The 21,859-nt window shown below is 42.8% G+C and overlaps 1 protein-coding gene across 1 annotated transcript in view; it reads left to right on the forward strand.

Annotated features, from left to right (window-relative positions):
- Window positions 1–20,096, forward strand: part of LOC146028545 (E3 ubiquitin-protein ligase TRIM32-like) — a 36,457-nt gene extending 16,361 nt beyond the window's left edge. Inside the window, exon 3 of the mRNA XM_083158315.1 lies at window positions 19,402–20,096. Coding sequence (XP_083014441.1) covers window positions 19,402–19,764 — 363 coding nt within the window. The 3' untranslated portion in view covers window positions 19,765–20,096. The remainder of the gene's footprint in view (window positions 1–19,401) is intronic.
- The last annotated feature ends 1,763 nt before the right edge of the window (window positions 20,097–21,859 follow it).

Genomic DNA, 21,859 nt, shown 5'->3' on the forward strand with positions numbered 1-21,859 from the left:
AGAAAAAAATGGCGTGAGGTCCACCCTTTTTTTGATGCCACATAGTATTGGTGTGGGGCAGCATGGTAATGCTCATGCTGCCCACCGATGGTGCAAATCACCATCGATGGGCAGCATGAACATAATCATGCTGCCGTACACCAATGCCCCTTCATTTTTTTTGATGCCACGTACTATTGGTGTGGGGCAGCATGGTAATGCTCATGCTGCCCACCGATGGTGCAAATCACCATCGATGGGCAGCATGAACATAATCATGCTGCCGTACACCAATGCCCCTTCATTTTTTTTTATGTCACATAGTATTGGTGTGGGGCAGCATGGTAATGCTCATGCTGCCCACCGATGGTGCAAATCACCATCGATGGGCAGCATGAACATAATCATGCTGCCGTACACCAATGCCCCTTCATTTTTTTTTATGTCACGTACTATTGGTGTGGGGCAGCATGGTAATGCTCATGCTGCCCACCGATGGTGCAAATCACCATCGATGGGCAGCATGAACATAATCATGCTGCCGTACACCAATGCCCCTTCATTTTTTTTGATGCCACGTACTATTGGTGTGGGGCAGCATGGTAATGCTCATGCTGCCCACCGATGGTGCAAATCACCATCGATGGGCAGCATGAACATAATCATGCTGCCGTACACCAATGCCCCTTCATTTTTTTTTATGTCACATAGTATTGGTGTGGGGCAGCATGGTAATGCTCATGCTGCCCACCGATGGTGCAAATCACCATCGATGGGCAGCATGAACATAATCATGCTGCCGTACACCAATGCCCCTTCATTTTTTTTTTTATGTCACATAGTATTGGTGTGGGGCAGCATGGTAATGCTCATGCTGCCCACCGATGGTGCAAATCACCATCGATGGGCAGCATGAACATAATCATGCTGCCCAACACCAATGCCATCTACTACAGCCTATGCACTTACTGAATAGTGCGGCTGTGCAGGAGTCAGGACTAGCGTGCTGATGGGGGGAGATGAGCGCGGGCAGAGAAACGGAGCGGAGGTACTGGAGAAGCAGGGGCTGGCTCCGTGACACGGCGGGTGGGCGGTAACACGGCGGGTGGGCGGTGACACGGCGGGTGGGCGGTGAAACGGGCGGCGCTGGACTAGCAGGTGTCGCTTGTCGCTGGTGCACAGTGCTTTGTGCACCAGCGACCAGCAATTTTGGGGGAGAATCGGAGGAGCAAGCTCCTGCGACCAGCGACCATGAAGGGCTGGCCGCGGGAGCGCGCTCACAGGCATGTATCGCTGGCTGCAAATGAAATTACTGGCAATATGGTCACTGAGCGACCATTTTGCCAGCGATTTCATGACAAATTGCAGCAGTGTGTACGCACCATTATGCTATATCTTCTTAAGGTAGACTTGAACACAGCTGCTTGTTATCTGAAAAGGCCCAAGTGAGTAAGTGATCCCACAATCGGTGGCACCTGTGTATCTGCTGTTTGAACACTACACCTGCGTTAGCATACCAGCTATTCACCAGGAGTCTCCTCTCTTGTTACTGACCTGGCCCCTCACTGGCCACGCTAGATTCTAGCCAACAGTGGGGTATGATGGTAACTGATTCAAGGTAGTGTCAAATGAGTGTACCAGGTTGATTGTCTAAGATAAAATGCACTTTTGCTTTCTAATGCGGTACAGTGTGTCACCCTGATGCTTTGCAAGATTGCAGGGATGGCACCGCAGACCGGATAGTTGAGAGAGTGTTGAAAAGTGAGTCACAGTGGCAGAAAGTCAGGTAACCAGTAAGCAGACTTCTGCTTTCAAGGATCTGCAAATTGCATCGAATCCCTGATGAGAGAGTCTTGTATTATCCGGTTTTTCCTGATGAAAAACTCAGGCTAGGCAAAGGTGAAAGCAGAAATGGGTATTCTCAAAAGAATCTGCAATCAAACATATTAAACTGTATCATGCAATGTTCATATACAGTAGTCCCCTCTACGTTTTTAGGGAAAGCTCCCTCCACCATAGAAAATACTTCTGTGAAGGAATGCACTGAATTTTTGTCAACTATCACCGTACTGTAAGTGGACAGATTAATAGTAATGAATAGCACACATCCACTGTAATATTAGAAAAAAAGATAAGTTAAATTGAGCAGCAGCTGCCATTGATAGTGGTATGTAATACTGAGATACCCTCTTTTCTGCCTGAGAGCCTCTACAGTAGTGGCGCTTGCTACTGAAAAATCAGATCGGCTGCTCAGGGGTTAATCTGGGGTTGATCCACACTTATTCTCAAAATGTTATGCCCCTGCAGGCAATTTCAAATTATACCAATCATCTCTCATCCAATAAATTGCACTGTGTGTTGCCTCTAAACAGCTGTCTCCTCTCCAGAGGCTGATTAGGGTAACATTTTAATACTTTATCTCCACACGGTAAATGGTGTAACACATAGATCCTGATAAACCAAGTTCCTGCAGATAATTTATATCAGGCAGACACAGATAAATTATCCCATACAGTACTAACGCAGTGTGCATCTCAATTAGAAAGGGTTTTTAGGTACATTGTAAGTAAAGCAGCTGGTGGACAATTGAATGTAACCAATCGGTGTGGGACTTCTCAGTGTGGACCGCTCACACGCTCATGTCTTGGCTCCGGCGGGTGTTACCTATCCTGTAGCCGCGCTGCGTGTCGGGCGGGATCACGGATCAGACGCGCTGGCTCCAGTGTAATTGCCGTGCATCTGTCTCCTGCACTGCACCCGGGGATGTGAGTGGATACACGTTTCGCCTGTAGGCTTCGTCAGTCCAGCGCTATCTTCTTTTTAGATGAATAGTCCATTAAAAGTTATGTTTTAAATTAATATTCACAAGTATTACTGTACTAAAAGAGTGCGCCCAAAAAGGCACATTTGTCTTTTCATTTGCTCCTAGGCAAACAAACCCCTTCTTTATTCCGTACACTTTACTTTCCCAATCATAGTCCACATGGATTTTAAAGTATTAAAAAATATAAAAATCATGAAATACTCATGTCGACCTTTGCATGTGTCAACCATTGATAGTACAGAATACTAAGCACTTATCTTTATGATGTGGTGCATTGTATAGTGTGTCAAGAAAAAGAAGAAACTGACAGTAAGATGCAAAAGATAATTGCTTTTTATTAATAAATGTTATGTGGTGCTAAGTCCTGATGTTATCACAGGAAAAGGCCAGTGAGGTATCACTCTAAGTGACCACTCTAAGGGGCATTAGGAAATCTTTGAGGGACTCCTATTACCATAGGTCCCTCACATGGACCCTATGTTCACAGTAGGTGACCGCAGCGGTCTCTGACTGGGCTGGGTGTGGGAATGGGGATTGTGCTTTCGCACTAAGCAGAGATATTGTCCAAGTTCTATAGGGCACCAGTGGATGTCGGTAACAATAGTCTGAGAAATAAGGGGGAAATGTTCACATTGTTGGCTGTGTATAAGGGGAATAAGGGGAATTTCCCTTCTTATTTCTCTTGTCATGTCTCCATGTTTTTACTGATATTAAGCTAATCCACATGACTATGGGCCCAGTGCAGAGATGTAAACAAACCCAATGGGTTGCTTCCATCTCCAATGGTGAGGCAGTTTTCTCTCAGTCTCAGCCTTATTGAGGCCAGGGCCTGCGTCTTCCAATATACCTTTTCTGGGCACAATTATGGGGCCAATTTGAGTAACCTTGGGGTAAAGCAGCCAATGGTCTTGCAGATTATTCAATGCTGTATCCTAGGATGCAGAACTCAGATCTTAAGTGCCATCTGGAGAAGCTTCCCGTAGCATTACTCTCAAACAGAACATTCCTAATTACATAACCCGCAACATTGAGGTGTAGAAGATCAGTACGCTTGAGTCTATGGAAAATATTGATGGAGAGTGGCCTCAGGGCCGGCACCACCACTAGGCAGCTCTAGGCATTTGCCTAGGGCGCCGGCACCTGGAGGGCGGCAGTTCGCCCCTCACCCCCAGCGAACTGTGTAAAGAAATTGCTGCCCCGGCGTCCCTGCAGTGCTGGGGCAGTCAGGGGTGTCCGTGCCGTAGGGGTACCTGCGGCCAGTGGTGTAACTATAGAGGGTGCAGGGGATGCAATTGCTATGGGGCCCGGGGGCTTGGAGGGCCCGTGGCCCCAGCAGGCTATCCCCTGCACCCCATTAATATTTTTTCCCATTTTTATTTTCTCATTAAATATTACAGCGCAGGCATTGGCCGCGCTGCCAAACTTGTACCTAGTTCAGTTGGCGTCAGGGAGCAGTGGAGCCGGGCAAGGATGCAGCACATCCTGGTACAGCCCGGGGTGCAGTGGAGCCCAGCATTGCCTGGGGAGTAGTGGAGTCCAGCGCTGCCTGGGGAACAGTGGAGCCTGCCTGCCGCTGCCCCGGGAGCAGTGTAGCTCAGCGTCGCCACCCTTGGAGCAGAGGAGCCCAACGCCACCCGGGGAACAGTGGAGCCTGCTGCTGCCCCATCTTGGTTGGGTCCTGGCACGTGCTCCTGCAGTGTAGCTCATCGCCGCCGCATGGAGAGCAGAGAAGCCCATCACCGCACAGAGATTAGTGAAACCGGGCGCTTTCCAGGGAGAAGTAAAGGCCGCACACCCGAAAGCAGTAAAGTCCGTGCACCGGGGGAGCAGTAAAGTCCGCGCACCCGGGGAGCAGTAAAGGCCGTGCACCAGTGGAGCAGTAGAGCTGCCTAACGGAGGAGAGCAGGAGACTACAGCCCGGCATAGAAGAGCAGGGGGGCAGAGCAGCCTGAAGGTCAGAGCAGAGGTGCCCATTACCAGAGGAAGAAGCTGGTGAGTGCATTTGGGGACCTGCCACTGCCAGGGGAAAGCCAGTCAAACTGTTTCAAACCTTGTATCCTCTTTATCTCAACCCTCTTTAACTCCCCCTACCACTCTGTCTCACATCCCTATCTTTCTCTCTGCCCCATTGTCTATTTCTCCTCTATCTCTCTTCTACCCACCTCTTTCCGTATGCTTCCTCTCTTTCTAATTTCTCCCTATCTCTCTCTGACAGTATCACCCCCCCCCCCCCCCCATCTCTAAACTTGGCTCTTTTTCTCTCTCCCTGATACCTTCTCCCTCTCCCCCTGTCTCTCCAACTTTCTCATTGTAGTGACGATGGGGGGGGGGGCCCTTTCGGGATTTTGCTACGGGGCCCACACTATTGTAGTTACGCCTCTGCCTGCGGCGCCGTCATGTGTATAAAGCTGGCTGCGGCCGGCGGGGTCCCTGTAGTGAATTGCAAATAACTAGCGCTTCCCACGCCGCCGCCGCGCGCATAGCGCTAGTTATTTGCTATTCACTACAGGGACCCCGCCGGCCGCAGCCAGCTTTATACACATGACGGCGCCACAGGTACCCCTACGGCACGGACACCCCTGACCGCCCCAGCACTGCAGGGACGCCAGGGCAGCAATTTTTTTACACAGGTACCCCCCCCCCTCCCTCCCCCCGGCACCGGGGCGCCCCCACCCCGACTCGCCTGGGGCGCTCTGGTGCCTTGCACCGGCCCTGAGTGGCCTACTGTATTCCCCGCTGGTGGGACTCCAAACTCTACCCCACACCGTGGGACAGTGCCTGCGTTGGGCAAGACGCGGGTCAGTAAAACAAAAATGGGACTGTCCCGCAAAAATTGGAGGTATGTAATTATCAGTGCCATATTGACAAATAACCAAAATCATGCAATTCGTGGATCAGAGTAAACAGCCTGGCCCATCCTTTCATTCTCCTACATGACCTGTCTCGGGTGTTGTCAGACTAACTTAATGATAGTGAGTGTGGATTTTTTTTTTTTTTTTGTTGTTTTGCCAGGTTTATGTCAGTTATAGAAACACTCGACACAACATGTTTTGCTTACAAAGTGTACTGTGCAGCAATTCTGTTTAGGCAGGTTATTGTGCTTATTTTGCACAATACACTCTTGGGATGGGCTGCAAACATTATGGAGAGTGAGTGTTTTTTATGCAAACTGTCACCCACAGTATTGTATACTGAAAAGTTCTTGATGAAATTTACACTTCACACCTTTTTCTTCTGGGACTGATACAGAATGAAAACTACTTCAGATGCTTGTTTGAAATATGCAAATGCATAATTACAGACAGAGCCGAATTTCCCATTAGGCACGTGAGGCACGTGCCTAGGGGTGGCACATGTTTGGGGGCGGCACTTGGATGCCTCTGATAGTACTGTCAGCCCAAAATGTACCAATAACTGCAAAATATCCACTGTACTGTACTATATTCCATCCTAAATAGAGTGTAAATGGATAGGACATGCAGATACTGCCCCTGTAACCTGTCCTACTTAGTAAATATGTATTCATAATAAAAGAACATGTTACAGTTAGTGGCTTTTTTTTTTAATAAATCCATTATATTGGCTATTATCAAGGGCTTATAAGTATGAGGGCTTATAAGTAATCAATAAAAATAATACAATTAGGCGGGGGGAGGGGCGCAAACATAATTGTTGAGACTAGGGGCGCCCTCATCCCTAAATCCGCCCCTGCTTACAGACCAGTATGTATCTGACAGTTAAGAGGTAAATTATACCACCCAACTGTCCCGATGTTCATCGGTCTGTCCCATTTTTTTTTTTTGGGGGGGGGGGGGGTCCCCTGTCCCACTGTGGTGTGTGTGCCTGGGGGGGGGGGGGGGAGGGGGGCAGTGGAGAAAGGCAGAACATGGATTTAGTAAGAAAGTATGGTACTTGTGTATATCACAGCGCCCACGATATTCAGTCGTATGGCATTGTATTCCATTTAAAATTGTATACCATTGTATATGGCATACAATGCAATGAGATGCGATTTTAAATTGTATATACAATCTTTAATTGTATAAGCACCTCAATAGGTGCTTACAATGTTAAATGCACCCCCACGCCACTGCCACTATCAACGCCAACCCGAAGCGTGGCGAGCGCAGCGAGCCCGCGAGGGGTAGCGGTACGCATCCTCCGACCTTTTCATACCCCCACTATCCACGTCGGTGTGGAGTTGATTTAATATAGTGTGGCGAGCGCAGCGAGACGAGCCCGAAGCGTGGCGAGCGCAGCGAGCCCTGCGAGGGGGCGCACATTACTTCACATGTATTCCGCGTGCGCTCGCCACGCTTCGGGCTCGGGGGCTCGCTGCGCTCACCACACTATATAAAGTCGGCTCCACGCCGACGTGGATAGTGGGGGCATGAAAAGGTCGGAGGACGCGTACCACCGCCGCTCGCCACGCTTCGGGTAGGCATTGATAGCACGGATGCCGTGGGGATGCTTTTAACATTGTAAGCACCTATTACGGTGCTTATACAATTATTTATCTTATAGGGGGCACATTTAACATTGAAAACACCCATTAGGGTGCTTATACAATTTAAAATCTTATACCATACAATGGCATACAATTGGATGGTATACAATTTGAAATTGTATAACATCTGCTAACATTGTATCGCATCGCATCGCATACCATTGTATGCCTTATGGCAGGGGTGTCAAACTCAAATTCATCGGGGGCCGCATCAGCAGTTTGGTCACCCTCAAAGGGCAGGTTGTATCTGTAGGACTATGGGCCTTATTCGAGTTCACTCTTTCAGACAAAATCCTTCTTAGATGGACAAAACCATGTGCACTGCAGGGGGGCAGATGTAACTTGTGCATATCTAATTAGATTTGGGTGGGGTTTTACTTCAAAGCGAGATCTATACTGCAGTGTTAAAATAAAGCAGCCAGTATTTACCCTGCAAAGAATCACCAAAAAAATCACCAAAACTATTTCTATCTGCACATGTTACATCTGCCCCCCCTGCAGTGCACATGGTTTTGTCCATCTAAGAAGGATTTTGTCAGAAAGAGTGAACTCGAATAAGGCCCTATGTGTCCACTCTTTATTATCATAAATTATTGTCACTGCTTTCAATTATTGTATACTCAGCAGTAGCATTTCCCTCCTGCTATTGCTGTGAACTGCAGTGCATTAGGGCACATGCTGCCTGCACAGGGGGGCAGCACTCAGTCTTAGGGCATATGTCCTGCTTATTATCATGGGACACAGCAATTAATGATGGGCTGCAATGTGCCAGTGCACACACACACACATAGGCAGAGAGTTTGACACTTACCCGCTCTGATGCGTCCACTCCAGTCTGAGCTGCTCCACCACCAAGGACACAGCTGCGCTCTCACACAGGCGCATTTCCCCCTCCCTCCTGTGAGTATCTATCTATCTATCCAGGAGTGGGGGGCAGCGTGCTCCCGGTCACTGTGCAGTGCACACTCAGCAGTAAGTGACCTGGAGCGCACAGCAGCAGCAGCACCATTCACCACCTGCTCTTTCCTCTCTCTGGCTCCTATACAGCAGGTGGGAGCGGAGGAGGGGTTGACGACCGGCGGCACTGCGCTAGAGGGCAGACGTTCTCTGGCTTGTATATACACAGTCAGAGTTTGAGAAATTCAGATTTAGGGCGCTTAGGTAACCAGAAGAAAATTATTGGATTCTCCTCAAACTTGATAAAAAATATATATATATTTATTTGCACATATCATCAAGAAAACAGGCATACATACGTGTATGGCCTCATTAAAAACACAAAAAATTTGTCATTCATGAAAAAAGACAATAAAAATAAAAATTAAAAACATCCAAAAAAACGTAGAGAAGTGCGTGCATGAATCTCCACAAAAAAGAAACACTAGGTAGTCCTTCGTTAGGAGAGGAATATAGAATATTTTTAAGTTCCTCTAATCCTGTTTCCTACAAACAAATATATGAAATGTCCGCTATTTCAAAAGACCTCTTTACAGGAGAAAACGGGGTAGGAATATCAGATGTTAGGAGAAGTACCTCTACTCCCGTCTCCCGGCTTCTGTTCAGTTATAAGTCCCGTCTTGAACGGAGATCCTGGCTTTCAAGCCCGCTGTGTGCCTGCTGCCGTGGAACCGGCTTCCAGATAGCAGGGCGTATATATTGCTCCGGGAAATCCGCTAATTCGGGTATAGAAATATGGTAAAAAAGTAGCAGTTGATAAGTCTCAATGAAGAGAGTTTCTCTCAGCGCTGCTCCACACGGTAAACGAGTGTATCCGATAAGAAAACTTTGGTGACCACGTCCACCAGCCAACGCGTTTCAATCTCCTCAGAGATCTTTGTCAAGGCTCAGGTGGAGGTGGTCACGTGGTCACCTTTATATTGCTACCTGGTCGTAATTCCCTATTCATGTTCCTGATCTCCGGGGTGTTCTAAAAGGGACAGTAACATTTTTGAAACACTAACTATCCATTATAGAGTCTTGTTAATTATCATATATTTATGTCCATTTTATACATAAACATAGCCTCCCCTCTTTTTTTGTGTCATGTAAATCAATTTAGCGAAATAGGCTGGATCTATATGAACCATTTTAACTCGAAGTCCCCATTCATACCATGGGGACTAAGAGTTTTCAGTTCATGTATCCAGCGCATCTCTGCCTGCGCTAAAGCAGTATCCACATTTTTCTTTCTCCAATTGCCCTTCACTTGTTCAATTATTTTAAAGCTTTTTATGTCACTTACAGAGCACTGATGGTTATGCTTAAAGTGGGCTGACATGCAATGATTCTCCACTCCATTTTTGATGTTACGGAGGTGTTCTCCTAAGCGAACCTTCAGTGCTCTGCTTGTTTTACCGATATATTGTTGGTCACATTTGCATTGTATTAAGTATATGACATTCTTGCTGTTGCAAGTTGCAAAACTTTTAATTTTGTATTCTTTTTTTGTAGTGCAGGATACAAATGATTCTATTTTACTGCCCTCTTTGCTTGGGCAGTTCCTGCACGCTATGCAGAGCCCGCATCGATAAAAACCCTGTGATTTTACATTTGGACCTACATTTTTAGGTGGTTTAGCGCTGTTTACAAGATGGTTGCTGAGGTTGGCTGCTTTTTTATAAATTACTATCGGTTTTTTTGGTAAGATTTGACTTAAAATGGGATCTGACATCAAAACTTTCCAATGGCCATTTATCACCTTTTCTATATCCCTATATTTATCATTATAGGTCGTTACAAAGGAACATGAAAAATCTTGTTTATTTTTTCCATCTCCTTTTCTCTTTTTACCTATCAGGAGGTCCTGTCTTTTGATCTGATTAACTCTCTCCAAAGCATTTTCTAGATCATCCTCTCTGTATCCCTTATTGGTAAATTTTTCTTTCATCTGGACTACCTGTCTGTCATATATATTTTCATTAGAACAATTTCTTTTAATTCGTTGGAATTGGCTGGTTGGAATTGATGTCAGCCAATTAGGGTGGTGATTGCTGTCCACTCTGATCATGGAATTTGTATCTGTTGGCTTCTGGAAATTCTTTGTGCACAACTTTCCTTCCTCCACATAAATTGTGAGGTCCAAAAAATTTACTGTGTCCTTATTTACATCAAAAGTAAGTTTTATGCCAAAATCATTCTGGTTTAGCTGCTCACAGCAGCTATTGAGTTTATCTCTTCCTCCTCGCCACACCATCAAAATATCGTCTATGTAGCGATGATAGGACACGAAACCCGCACCGAGCCTGCCCCATATATAGGACTCCTCCCAAAAATTCATAAAGATGATTGCGAAGCTCGGCGCGAATTTCGTGCCCATCGCAGTCCCAGCTCGCTGCAGGAAAAAACCTTCCTTGAAGAAAAAATAATTATTTTTTAAGATAAACTCTATCCCCTCCAAAATAAATTCCTGTGTATTCTGGGGCATATTTTCTTTAGTTAGGAAAAATTTAATGGCTTCGACTCCTTTATCATGTGCAATAATTGTATATAGTGAACATACGTCCCCTGTCACCAACAAATCACCCACCTCCCATTCAATTTTTTCTATTTCTAGGAGGGTTTGTGTGGTGTCTTTTAAAAAGGATTTCCCTTTTTGAGCAATGGGTTGAAGGAAATAATCGATCATTTGTGAAAGATTAGATGTAATCGCCCCTATCCCAGCAACAATGGGCCTTAGGGGAGGATCTTCGATTTGTTTGTGGACTTTCGGCAGTCCATAGATTACCGGTATTGTTGGATCATCTATTTTTAGGAAGTCTTTTTCTTTCTCTGTGATCGTGCCCTTAGCCCAGTGTCTGTCCACTAATTCGAAGAGGTTCTTTTTGATACTTTCAGTGGGGTCTTTGCGTAATGGCAAATATGTAGTGGTGTCTCTGAGTAACTCCAAGACTTTCTCCTCATATTTTTCAGTGTCCATCACCACTATCCCGCCGCCCTTGTCGGCGGGTTTAATGGTGATGGACTCATTTTCTTTCAGACCCTTCATGGCTAGTCTTTCAGCCTTGGTCATGTTTTTATTCATATTTTTCATGTTATTGGGTTTATTGCAAAGTTTTTCTATGTCCTCTGTCACAAGTTTTCCAAAAGTCTCCAAGAAACATCCTCTACTGTGGGTGGGGTTAAAAGTTGACTTTCTTTTAAATTTTTCTCTACCATCCTTCGTCTCTTCTGGTTCTGTACCCTCGATATTTGTACCTTCTTTATAGAAAATTTTTTTCAAGGAAATCTTTCTGAGAAATTTCTGAATGTCTATATAGAGGTCGAAGGATTTGGGATCACTGGAAGGGGCAAATTTCAGGCCCTTGTGTAACACTTGTTGTTCCATCTCAGTTAAGGTATGCAAGCTTGAATTGAAGATCTTTGTCTCCTCAAAAGTTTTGATGTTTTTTGGTATAATTTGATTTTTTGTCATAGCATTTTTATATGCCTTATACCTAATTTTGTTTTTTTCTTTTTTGGTGGCTGCCCCCCCTCTCTTTCCTCTGTATTTTTTCATGATTTTTTTGATTATAATTTTATTTTTATTTATGTTCAGAATTCTCTTTCGTTTCTGTTCCAGCGCTTCCCTAAAAAATGGTTCCTGATGGATTGTTGATTTCCAGATGTGGAAGGATTCTGATGGTTACCATCCCCCGCTTCCGATTTATCTGTATTCTCCAATCCGTATCTATATGTGTCCCTTCTAAAATGGGGATCTTGATAAGGGTTCAGATATCCATTCCTTCTCATGGAATATTGTTTTGTATCCATATTTTGGGTATGTCGGTAATCCTGATCTTTTTGGTGATATAGGGGTCTAAAGGTCCTTCCTTGATATCTGGGGCTGATGTTTCTCTCATGGTCTTTTTTTCTCCGCCAGTTATTATTCTCATTTTCTCTGTTTGGTGATATTCTTCTAGGTCTTCTTTCAATGGGATCGTCGCAAATTTGAGATTCCTTATTTTCCTCCATGGTCTGTAATATATCGCTGGTTTCTGGCATTTTTGGATGGTATCGTCCTTGTTTTAAATCTTCTCTATCTCTAATCATTTTTCTTTGTTTTTTCTTTATAATATCTTTTTCTAATTTGCATAATTTCTCGGAGATTCTTTGTTCTAAATCTTTACATTCTGTGGAATCTTTGAAAGGACTTGCCAAACTGCTTAATGTGTTAATTTCTTTTTCCACATTACTGAGTTCCTTCTTTCTTTCTTCTATGATTAAATGGATCAGAGCGAAAGAACAGTTGTCAAGTATTTTGCACCATTCTTTTTTGAAAGTATCTGAATCAGTCCCGAAAGAGGGTAATTTTTCCAGTCTCAGACCACGTGGTATTAGTTTTTCTGCTATATAAGTCTCCAAAGTAGCAGTCTCCCACCACAGGTTGCATTCCTTTATAAGCAATTTCTGCAGTTTTAGCATTATACTTCCAACATCTCCCTCGAAATCATTTTCACTCAGACGAGTCGTGGTGAAAGTATCTTTCAGGAGATTTTTACGATCCTCTCTGAATCTAAACATCCTGCAGGGCAGCTTTTGTAATTACACTTTGATTGAAAACAGACGTAAATGGAAAAAATTGGGTTTGTGTAATCTTAATCAGAAGCGCCCTTCCCAGCAGCCCAACTCCAAATCCTCACTGGTTCAATCGGCCAGTAGTAAGCATATACACAGTCAGAGTTTGAGAAATTCAGATTTAGGGCGCTTAGGTAACCAGAAGAAAATTATTGGATTCTCCTCAAACTTGATAAAAAATATATATATATTTATTTGCACATATCATCAAGAAAACAGGCATACATACGTGTATGGCCTCATTAAAAACACAAAAAATTTGTCATTCATGAAAAAAGACAATAAAAATAAAAATTAAAAACATCCAAAAAAACGTAGAGAAGTGCGTGCATGAATCTCCACAAAAAAGAAACACTAGGTAGTCCTTCGTTAGGAGAGGAATATAGAATATTTTTAAGTTCCTCTAATCCTGTTTCCTACAAACAAATATATGAAATGTCCGCTATTTCAAAAGACCTCTTTACAGGAGAAAACGGGGTAGGAATATCAGATGTTAGGAGAAGTACCTCTACTCCCGTCTCCCGGCTTCTGTTCAGTTATAAGTCCCGTCTTGAACGGAGATCCTGGCTTTCAAGCCCGCTGTGTGCCTGCTGCCGTGGAACCGGCTTCCAGATAGCAGGGCGTATATATTGCTCCGGGAAATCCGCTAATTCGGGTATAGAAATATGGTAAAAAAGTAGCAGTTGATAAGTCTCAATGAAGAGAGTTTCTCTCAGCGCTGCTCCACACGGTAAACGAGTGTATCCGATAAGAAAACTTTGGTGACCACGTCCACCAGCCAACGCGTTTCAATCTCCTCAGAGATCTTTGTCAAGGCTCAGGTGGAGGTGGTCACGTGGTCACCTTTATATTGCTACCTGGTCGTAATTCCCTATTCATGTTCCTGATCTCCGGGGTGTTCTAAAAGGGACAGTAACATTTTTGAAACACTAACTATCCATTATAGATCCCATTGAAAGAAGACCTAGAAGAATATCACCAAACAGAGAAAATGAGAATAATAACTGGCGGAGAAAAAAAGACCATGAGAGAAACATCAGCCCCAGATATCAAGGAAGGACCTTTAGACCCCTATATCACCAAAAAGATCAGGATTACCGACATACCCAAAATATGGATACAAAACAATATTCCATGAGAAGGAATGGATATCTGAACCCTTATCAAGATCCCCATTTTAGAAGGGACACATATAGATACGGATTGGAGGATACAGATAAATCGGAAGCGGGGGATGGTAACCATCAGAATCCTTCCACATCTGGAAATCAACAATCCATCAGGAACCATTTTTTAGGGAAGCGCTGGAACAGAAACGAAAGAGAATTCTGAACATAAATAAAAATAAAATTATAATCAAAAAAATCATGAAAAAATACAGAGGAAAGAGAGGGGGGGCAGCCACCAAAAAAGAAAAAAACAAAATTAGGTATAAGGCATATAAAAATGCTATGACAAAAAATCAAATTATACCAAAAAACATCAAAACTTTTGAGGAGACAAAGATCTTCAATTCAAGCTTGCATACCTTAACTGAGATGGAACAACAAGTGTTACACAAGGGCCTGAAATTTGCCCCTTCCAGTGATCCCAAATCCTTCGACCTCTATATAGACATTCAGAAATTTCTCAGAAAGATTTCCTTGAAAAAATTTTTCTATAAAGAAGGTACAAATATCGAGGGTACAGAACCAGAAGAGACGAAGGATGGTAGAGAAAAATTTAAAAGAAAGTCAACTTTTAACCCCACCCACAGTAGAGGATGTTTCTTGGAGACTTTTGGAAAACTTGTGACAGAGGACATAGAAAAACTTTGCAATAAACCCAATAACATGAAAAATATGAATAAAAACATGACCAAGGCTGAAAGACTAGCCATGAAGGGTCTGAAAGAAAATGAGTCCATCACCATTAAACCCGCCGACAAGGGCGGCGGGATAGTGGTGATGGACACTGAAAAATATGAGGAGAAAGTCTTGGAGTTACTCAGAGACACCACTACATATTTGCCATTACGCAAAGACCCCACTGAAAGTATCAAAAAGAACCTCTTCGAATTAGTGGACAGACACTGGGCTAAGGGCACGATCACAGAGAAAGAAAAAGACTTCCTAAAAATAGATGATCCAACAATACCGGTAATCTATGGACTGCCGAAAGTCCACAAACAAATTGAAGATCCTCCCCTAAGGCCCATTGTTGCTGGGATAGGGGCGATTACATCTAATCTTTCACAAATGATCGATTATTTCCTTCAACCCATTGCTCAAAAAGGGAAATCCTTTTTAAAAGACACCACACAAACCCTCCTAGAAATAGAAAAAATTGAATGGGAGGTGGGTGATTTGTTGGTGACAGGGGACGTATGTTCACTATATACAATTATTGCACATGATAAAGGAGTCGAAGCCATTAAATTTTTCCTAACTAAAGAAAATATGCCCCAGAATACACAGGAATTTATTTTGGAGGGGATAGAGTTTATCTTAAAAAATAATTATTTTTTCTTCAAGGAAGGTTTTTTCCTGCAGCGAGCTGGGACTGCGATGGGCACGAAATTCGCGCCGAGCTTCGCAATCATCTTTATGAATTTTTGGGAGGAGTCCTATATATGGGGCAGGCTCGGTGCGGGTTTCGTGTCCTATCATCGCTACATAGACGATATTTTGATGGTGTGGCGAGGAGGAAGAGATAAACTCAATAGCTGCTGTGAGCAGCTAAACCAGAATGATTTTGGCATAAAACTTACTTTTGATGTAAATAAGGACACAGTAAATTTTTTGGACCTCACAATTTATGTGGAGGAAGGAAAGTTGTGCACAAAGAATTTCCAGAAGCCAACAGATACAAATTCCATGATCAGAGTGGACAGCAATCACCACCCTAATTGGCTGACATCAATTCCAACCAGCCAATTCCAACGAATTAAAAGAAATTGTTCTAATGAAAATATATATGACAGACAGGTAGTCCAGATGAAAGAAAAATTTACCAATAAGGGATACAGAGAGGATGATCTAGAAAATGCTTTGGAGAGAGTTAATCAGATCAAAAGACAGGACCTCCTGATAGGTAAAAAGAGAAAAGGAGATGGAAAAAATAAACAAGATTTTTCATGTTCCTTTGTAACGACCTATAATGATAAATATAGGGATATAGAAAAGGTGATAAATGGCCATTGGAAAGTTTTGATGTCAGATCCCATTTTAAGTCAAATCTTACCAAAAAAACCGATAGTAATTTATAAAAAAGCAGCCAACCTCAGCAACCATCTTGTAAACAGCGCTAAACCACCTAAAAATGTAGGTCCAAATGTAAAATCACAGGGTTTTTATCGATGCGGGCTCTGCATAGCGTGCAGGAACTGCCCAAGCAAAGAGGGCAGTAAAATAGAATCATTTGTATCCTGCACTACAAAAAAAGAATACAAAATTAAAAGTTTTGCAACTTGCAACAGCAAGAATGTCATATACTTAATACAATGCAAATGTGACCAACAATATATCGGTAAAACAAGCAGAGCACTGAAGGTTCGCTTAGGAGAACACCTCCGTAACATCAAAAATGGAGTGGAGAATCATTGCATGTCAGCCCACTTTAAGCATAACCATCAGTGCTCTGTAAGTGACATAAAAAGCTTTAAAATAATTGAACAAGTGAAGGGCAATTGGAGAAAGAAAAATGTGGATACTGCTTTAGCGCAGGCAGAGATGCGCTGGATACATGAACTGAAAACTCTTAGTCCCCATGGTATGAATGGGGACTTCGAGTTAAAATGGTTCATATAGATCCAGCCTATTTCGCTAAATTGATTTACATGACACAAAAAAAGAGGGGAGGCTATGTTTATGTATAAAAAGGACATAAATATATGATAATTAACAAGACTCTATAATGGATAGTTAGTGTTTCAAAAATGTTACTGTCCCTTTTAGAACACCCCGGAGATCAGGAACATGAATAGGGAATTACGACCAGGTAGCAATATAAAGGTGACCACGTGACCACCTCCACCTGAGCCTTGACAAAGATCTCTGAGGAGATTGAAACGCGTTGGCTGGTGGACGTGGTCACCAAAGTTTTCTTATCGGATACACTCGTTTACCGTGTGGAGCAGCGCTGAGAGAAACTCTCTTCATTGAGACTTATCAACTGCTACTTTTTTACCATATTTCTATACCCGAATTAGCGGATTTCCCGGAGCAATATATACGCCCTGCTATCTGGAAGCCGGTTCCACGGCAGCAGGCACACAGCGGGCTTGAAAGCCAGGATCTCCGTTCAAGACGGGACTTATAACTGAACAGAAGCCGGGAGACGGGAGTAGAGGTACTTCTCCTAACATCTGATATTCCTACCCCGTTTTCTCCTGTAAAGAGGTCTTTTGAAATAGCGGACATTTCATATATTTGTTTGTAGGAAACAGGATTAGAGGAACTTAAAAATATTCTATATTCCTCTCCTAACGAAGGACTACCTAGTGTTTCTTTTTTGTGGAGATTCATGCACGCACTTCTCTACGTTTTTTTGGATGTTTTTAATTTTTATTTTTATTGTCTTTTTTCATGAATGACAAATTTTTTGTGTTTTTAATGAGGCCATACACGTATGTATGCCTGTTTTCTTGATGATATGTGCAAATAAATATATATATATTTTTTATCAAGTTTGAGGAGAATCCAATAATTTTCTTCTGGTTACCTAAGCGCCCTAAATCTGAATTTCTCGAACTCTGACTGTGTATATGCTTACTACTGGCCGATTGAACCAGTGAGGATTTGGAGTTGGGCTGCTGGGAAGGGCGCTTCTGATTAAGATTACACAAACCCCATTTTTTCCGTTCTCTGGCTTGTAGGCTGCCGCGCATGCACTGAAGAGGCGCTTTCTTTTTAAAAAAAAAAAAATCGAGAATAAAAGGTGAAGGCTGGCGGCGGCGGCTGCGCGGGCCACATGAAGAGGTCTGGCAGGCCGGATTTGGTCCGCGGGCCTTGTGTTTGACACCACTGCCTTATGGTATGCGATGCGATGGGCGCCGTGATAATACACAAGTACCAAAAGTATTCATGCAAATAAGGCTCATACAGACTTGCAGAAACATGGATGTTTCTAAATCTATTTAGGACATGCCGAAAGGTGAAATTCATGCTTATGATGATGATGATGACATCAAACGCATCACTGTTTACTGCATCCTAGCTGTCCCCTTCTGGAGGGGACAGTCAGGCAGAATGTTCAGGGAGTGTGGAACAGCAAGGTGGCCTTAAACCAGCTATACATTGCTGTTATTTCCAGCATTGTAAAGGGAGGAATGGGGGAATTCACTGAATTGCATCATCAGGGGCACCGACAGTGCCGCCGGGCCCTGGTGAAAACAGGGGCATGGCCAATATGAGGGACGTGGCCACGCCCTTGTAAAAGAAGAACTTAGCAAGGATGCGGGCGGGTGGTCGGCCAACCGCTGGGTGGGAAACTCGCTCAGGTTGAGAGATGACAGGCTGCTGCTGCCTCTATCCCCACTCAGCACATGGCACTGAGCAGCGTGTGCTGAGCTGGGGAGAAAAGCTGTGCTGCAGCAGCCGGTCCTCTCTACTACCACTGCCTGGTTGTCTCCATCAGTCAACCCCCAATGTGAGTCACAATGTCATCCCCTCAGGCTGCAGTGTGTGTCACCATGCTTCCTCCAGGCTTCAATAAGTATGTATGTATCCATGTCCCATCGAGCCCCAATTATATATATATGTATCCATGTCTTCAAAGACACCAGTATGCATGTCTCCATGTCCCCTCAGGAACAGTGTGCGTCACCATGTCCCCCAGGCCTCAGTTGGGTCACGTTTATGTGTAGTTTGGGGGAGCGACCAAGCATGTATGTTGCCTCCAGGACAGAACATGTGATGAAGTCACGCCGATGATTGTTATATAAATTATGGTATCCTCTAAAGGTGCTCATACATGGTACAATTGCAGGGTGGGATGAGATGTGTGCTCCCGCACACATCCCATTGCATAGCTCAAAGAGTATCTACTGCATATACTTTTTGTATGAGATTGCATCTCATTGCATTGCAAAACGTATGCAATGTGATTCGATCTAGTCCAAATTGCATACAATAATTGTACCGTGTATGGGCACCTTCAGTCTAGGGCAGGGGTAGCCAACTCCAGTCCTCGAGAGCTACCAACAGTTCATTTTCCAGACAACCTAGCTGCTGCACAGATGCACTCATTACTCACAAACACATTATAAAAGATCCACAGGTGGAGATAATTACTTCACTTGTGATTCTTTGAGGAGACCTGGAAAACATTAACTGTTGGTAGCTCTCGAGGACTGGAGTTGGCTGCCCCAGGTCTAGGGTACCTAATTTCCTGTAGCTGGCAATGAGCCAGAGTATTTAAGAGACAAAAAAATGCATTGTACCAAGGCTGTTGGAAACTGAATTCAGGTGTTACCAATTAGTTGGGTGGACATTGGTTTTGTTATATGTATATGTTAGCTATAATATTTTGCAACACTCTCATTTTACATCTCTTGCAGGATGAAGAATTGCTGCTAACAGAGGGACAGCTTTTTGGTCAACACAGCGGTTGTTGCCTTAAGATTATAGATAATGAGCGAGCGATTAAAAAAACAATAGGACCCAAATATGGTGACCATTTTCATTTTATAAACCCATCTGGAGTTTGTGTGGATTCGAATGGCAACTTCTTTGTGGCAGATAAAGGCAAGAACAATGTCACCCTGTTTAATCCAGATTCCTCTCTGGCAGCTGTGGTGGTAACACATGATCTGGAGGGTCCCTGCGGGGTTTCAGTAACAAGGAATGGGCTTCTGGTGGTTACTGACTGTTACCATCACAGTGTAAAAATGTATAAATATAAAAAGGGAATAACATTCTAATGGAAAATAAAAGAATAGAAGATAAAAAAGAGAAACTTTGTGGCATTTTTAATAAAATTATACAGTACCTGCTATTTACAGACAGTGGATGCAACCTTTTTTTGTGCAGCACCAAGATTCCAAACAATTTTTCATTTTAAGACAGAACATACATAGTGAAATCCAGAAATAATTGAGAATAAAGTAAAAAACAAAGTACAGGTTGAGTATCCCGTATCCAAAATGCTCGGGACCAGGTGAATTTTGGATAACGGATTATTCCGTATTTCGGAATATTTTAATATTTCAATTATGTATTTTGAAGTATCTTGCATGTATGCTGTATAAACACATAAAATACACACAAATATATTTTATTACCACATAAAATACACACAAATATATTTTATTTGTTCAAAAAACAAGGTTTCAAAACATGAAACAAAATGTGTGTACTATCTCAGCACTGAATTTGAATGCCAAGCAATCATTTTCTTGCACATATATAGTGCCAGTTACATATCATGTCACCAGTAGTGCTGTTACAAATGTCCCCAGTGAGTTTTTAGCAAAAAAAATAGTTTTTATTCACTTTCTGGAACGTATGGTTTTCGGAATAATTCGGATAACGGATACTCGGATACGGGATACTCAACCTGTACATGATTTTCCTTCTAATTATCAGTCGTATTTAATAGCCTACAAGTTCTTTGGCTGTGACAGCTGAACTCTGATTTTTTTTTGTAAGGGGCAATCGCTTACAAAAACCATGACTTGTGAAAGAGTTGCCCCTTTAAAAAATGTCCGCGTTCATTCGGCATCCTCCAAACTTTTTGCAGATGTGTTAATTTGGACACAAAAGCCAATCCAATCCTCCAAAATATTGAATGCTAGCTGGAAAAATCTTAATCATCATTTTTTAACATTATTGATTTTTTATCCACTTGAGAATTCTCATATATATTGCATTATGTGTGATATTTTTAATTATTCTTTCATTTATTAAATATTTACTTGATATTGTAATAAATAATTTTCAGAAAAACCCTAGCGCTGTATCTTAGCTCTTTTTCTCTCTTCTTTATTCATTGGTACCTTATCTAATGATTTTCAGGATAGAATCAGGTGCTCCCTCCAAAACACAGAATACTATGAGACTAGAGCACTCACAAGAGACCCCCCCGATCACATAAATCACTTTAACATGGCAAACACGCCAATTTGGAGAGTTTTTGCAGGGTCTGAGATTTCCCATATCTCCACGCCACTAAATGTTCGTTATAAGACATTTCTTTGTTAGCGGCATGTTCTAATGGATGGAATTGAATGTCTCTAACCAAATGAAATGTAGCCAATGCGTCAGTGTACCTTACTGTCCTACTTGTGTGATCCTATCTACCACATTTAAACAATGTGGGTCGGGAGTGGCACAGGTAAAGAAATAGGAAATGTGATATTATTAACGTACATTAGACGGATGAGACCAACGTGGGTACCACTAATAAACAAATGTAGAGTGGTGTTTGGTTGGCGGTGCTCCCAAAATGTTCAGCTTGATAACTGACTAAAAAGGGGGGTCACGAGGTGACAGAACAAGGAAGAACAATAAGGCTTTTAGGGGCACACTTGACTGAAATTGGTTGTAGATATTAAAACATAACTTTTAATAGATATTTAAAGCTAAAACAATTGTACTGAATCAAAAAATTATAATTATTACACATCATAGATATATGAATCAAAGCACTTGGTGGCGAAAATAGACAAGGTAATTTTTATGCTCCCTTGGTAATAAATTGACATATTACAAAACACATCGTGCCTCAATGGACATATAATAATAGGAGCAACAAGGGTTAAAGACACATGACACTTGCCCCCTGCTGGTGATGTTAATCTGGTTCCCGGTATAAGGAAAAATATATATATATATATATAAAGAAAAAAATATATATAAAAAAAATATTTATATAAATGCAACAATAAAGAGACAATAATAGGGTTGGGAGAAGAATGGAAAGCTCCCCACAAAAATTTGAGTGAATGTACCCTTATCTCCACTCCGGGAGTAGTATAGGTGGTGTCAAAGTTATTTATACTGAACACCACTCCATAC

This window comes from Crinia signifera, chromosome 1 (genome assembly GCF_055691185.1).
Source record: "Crinia signifera chromosome 1, ASM5569118v1, whole genome shotgun sequence".
Classification (NCBI taxonomy): Eukaryota; Metazoa; Chordata; class Amphibia; order Anura; family Myobatrachidae; genus Crinia; species Crinia signifera.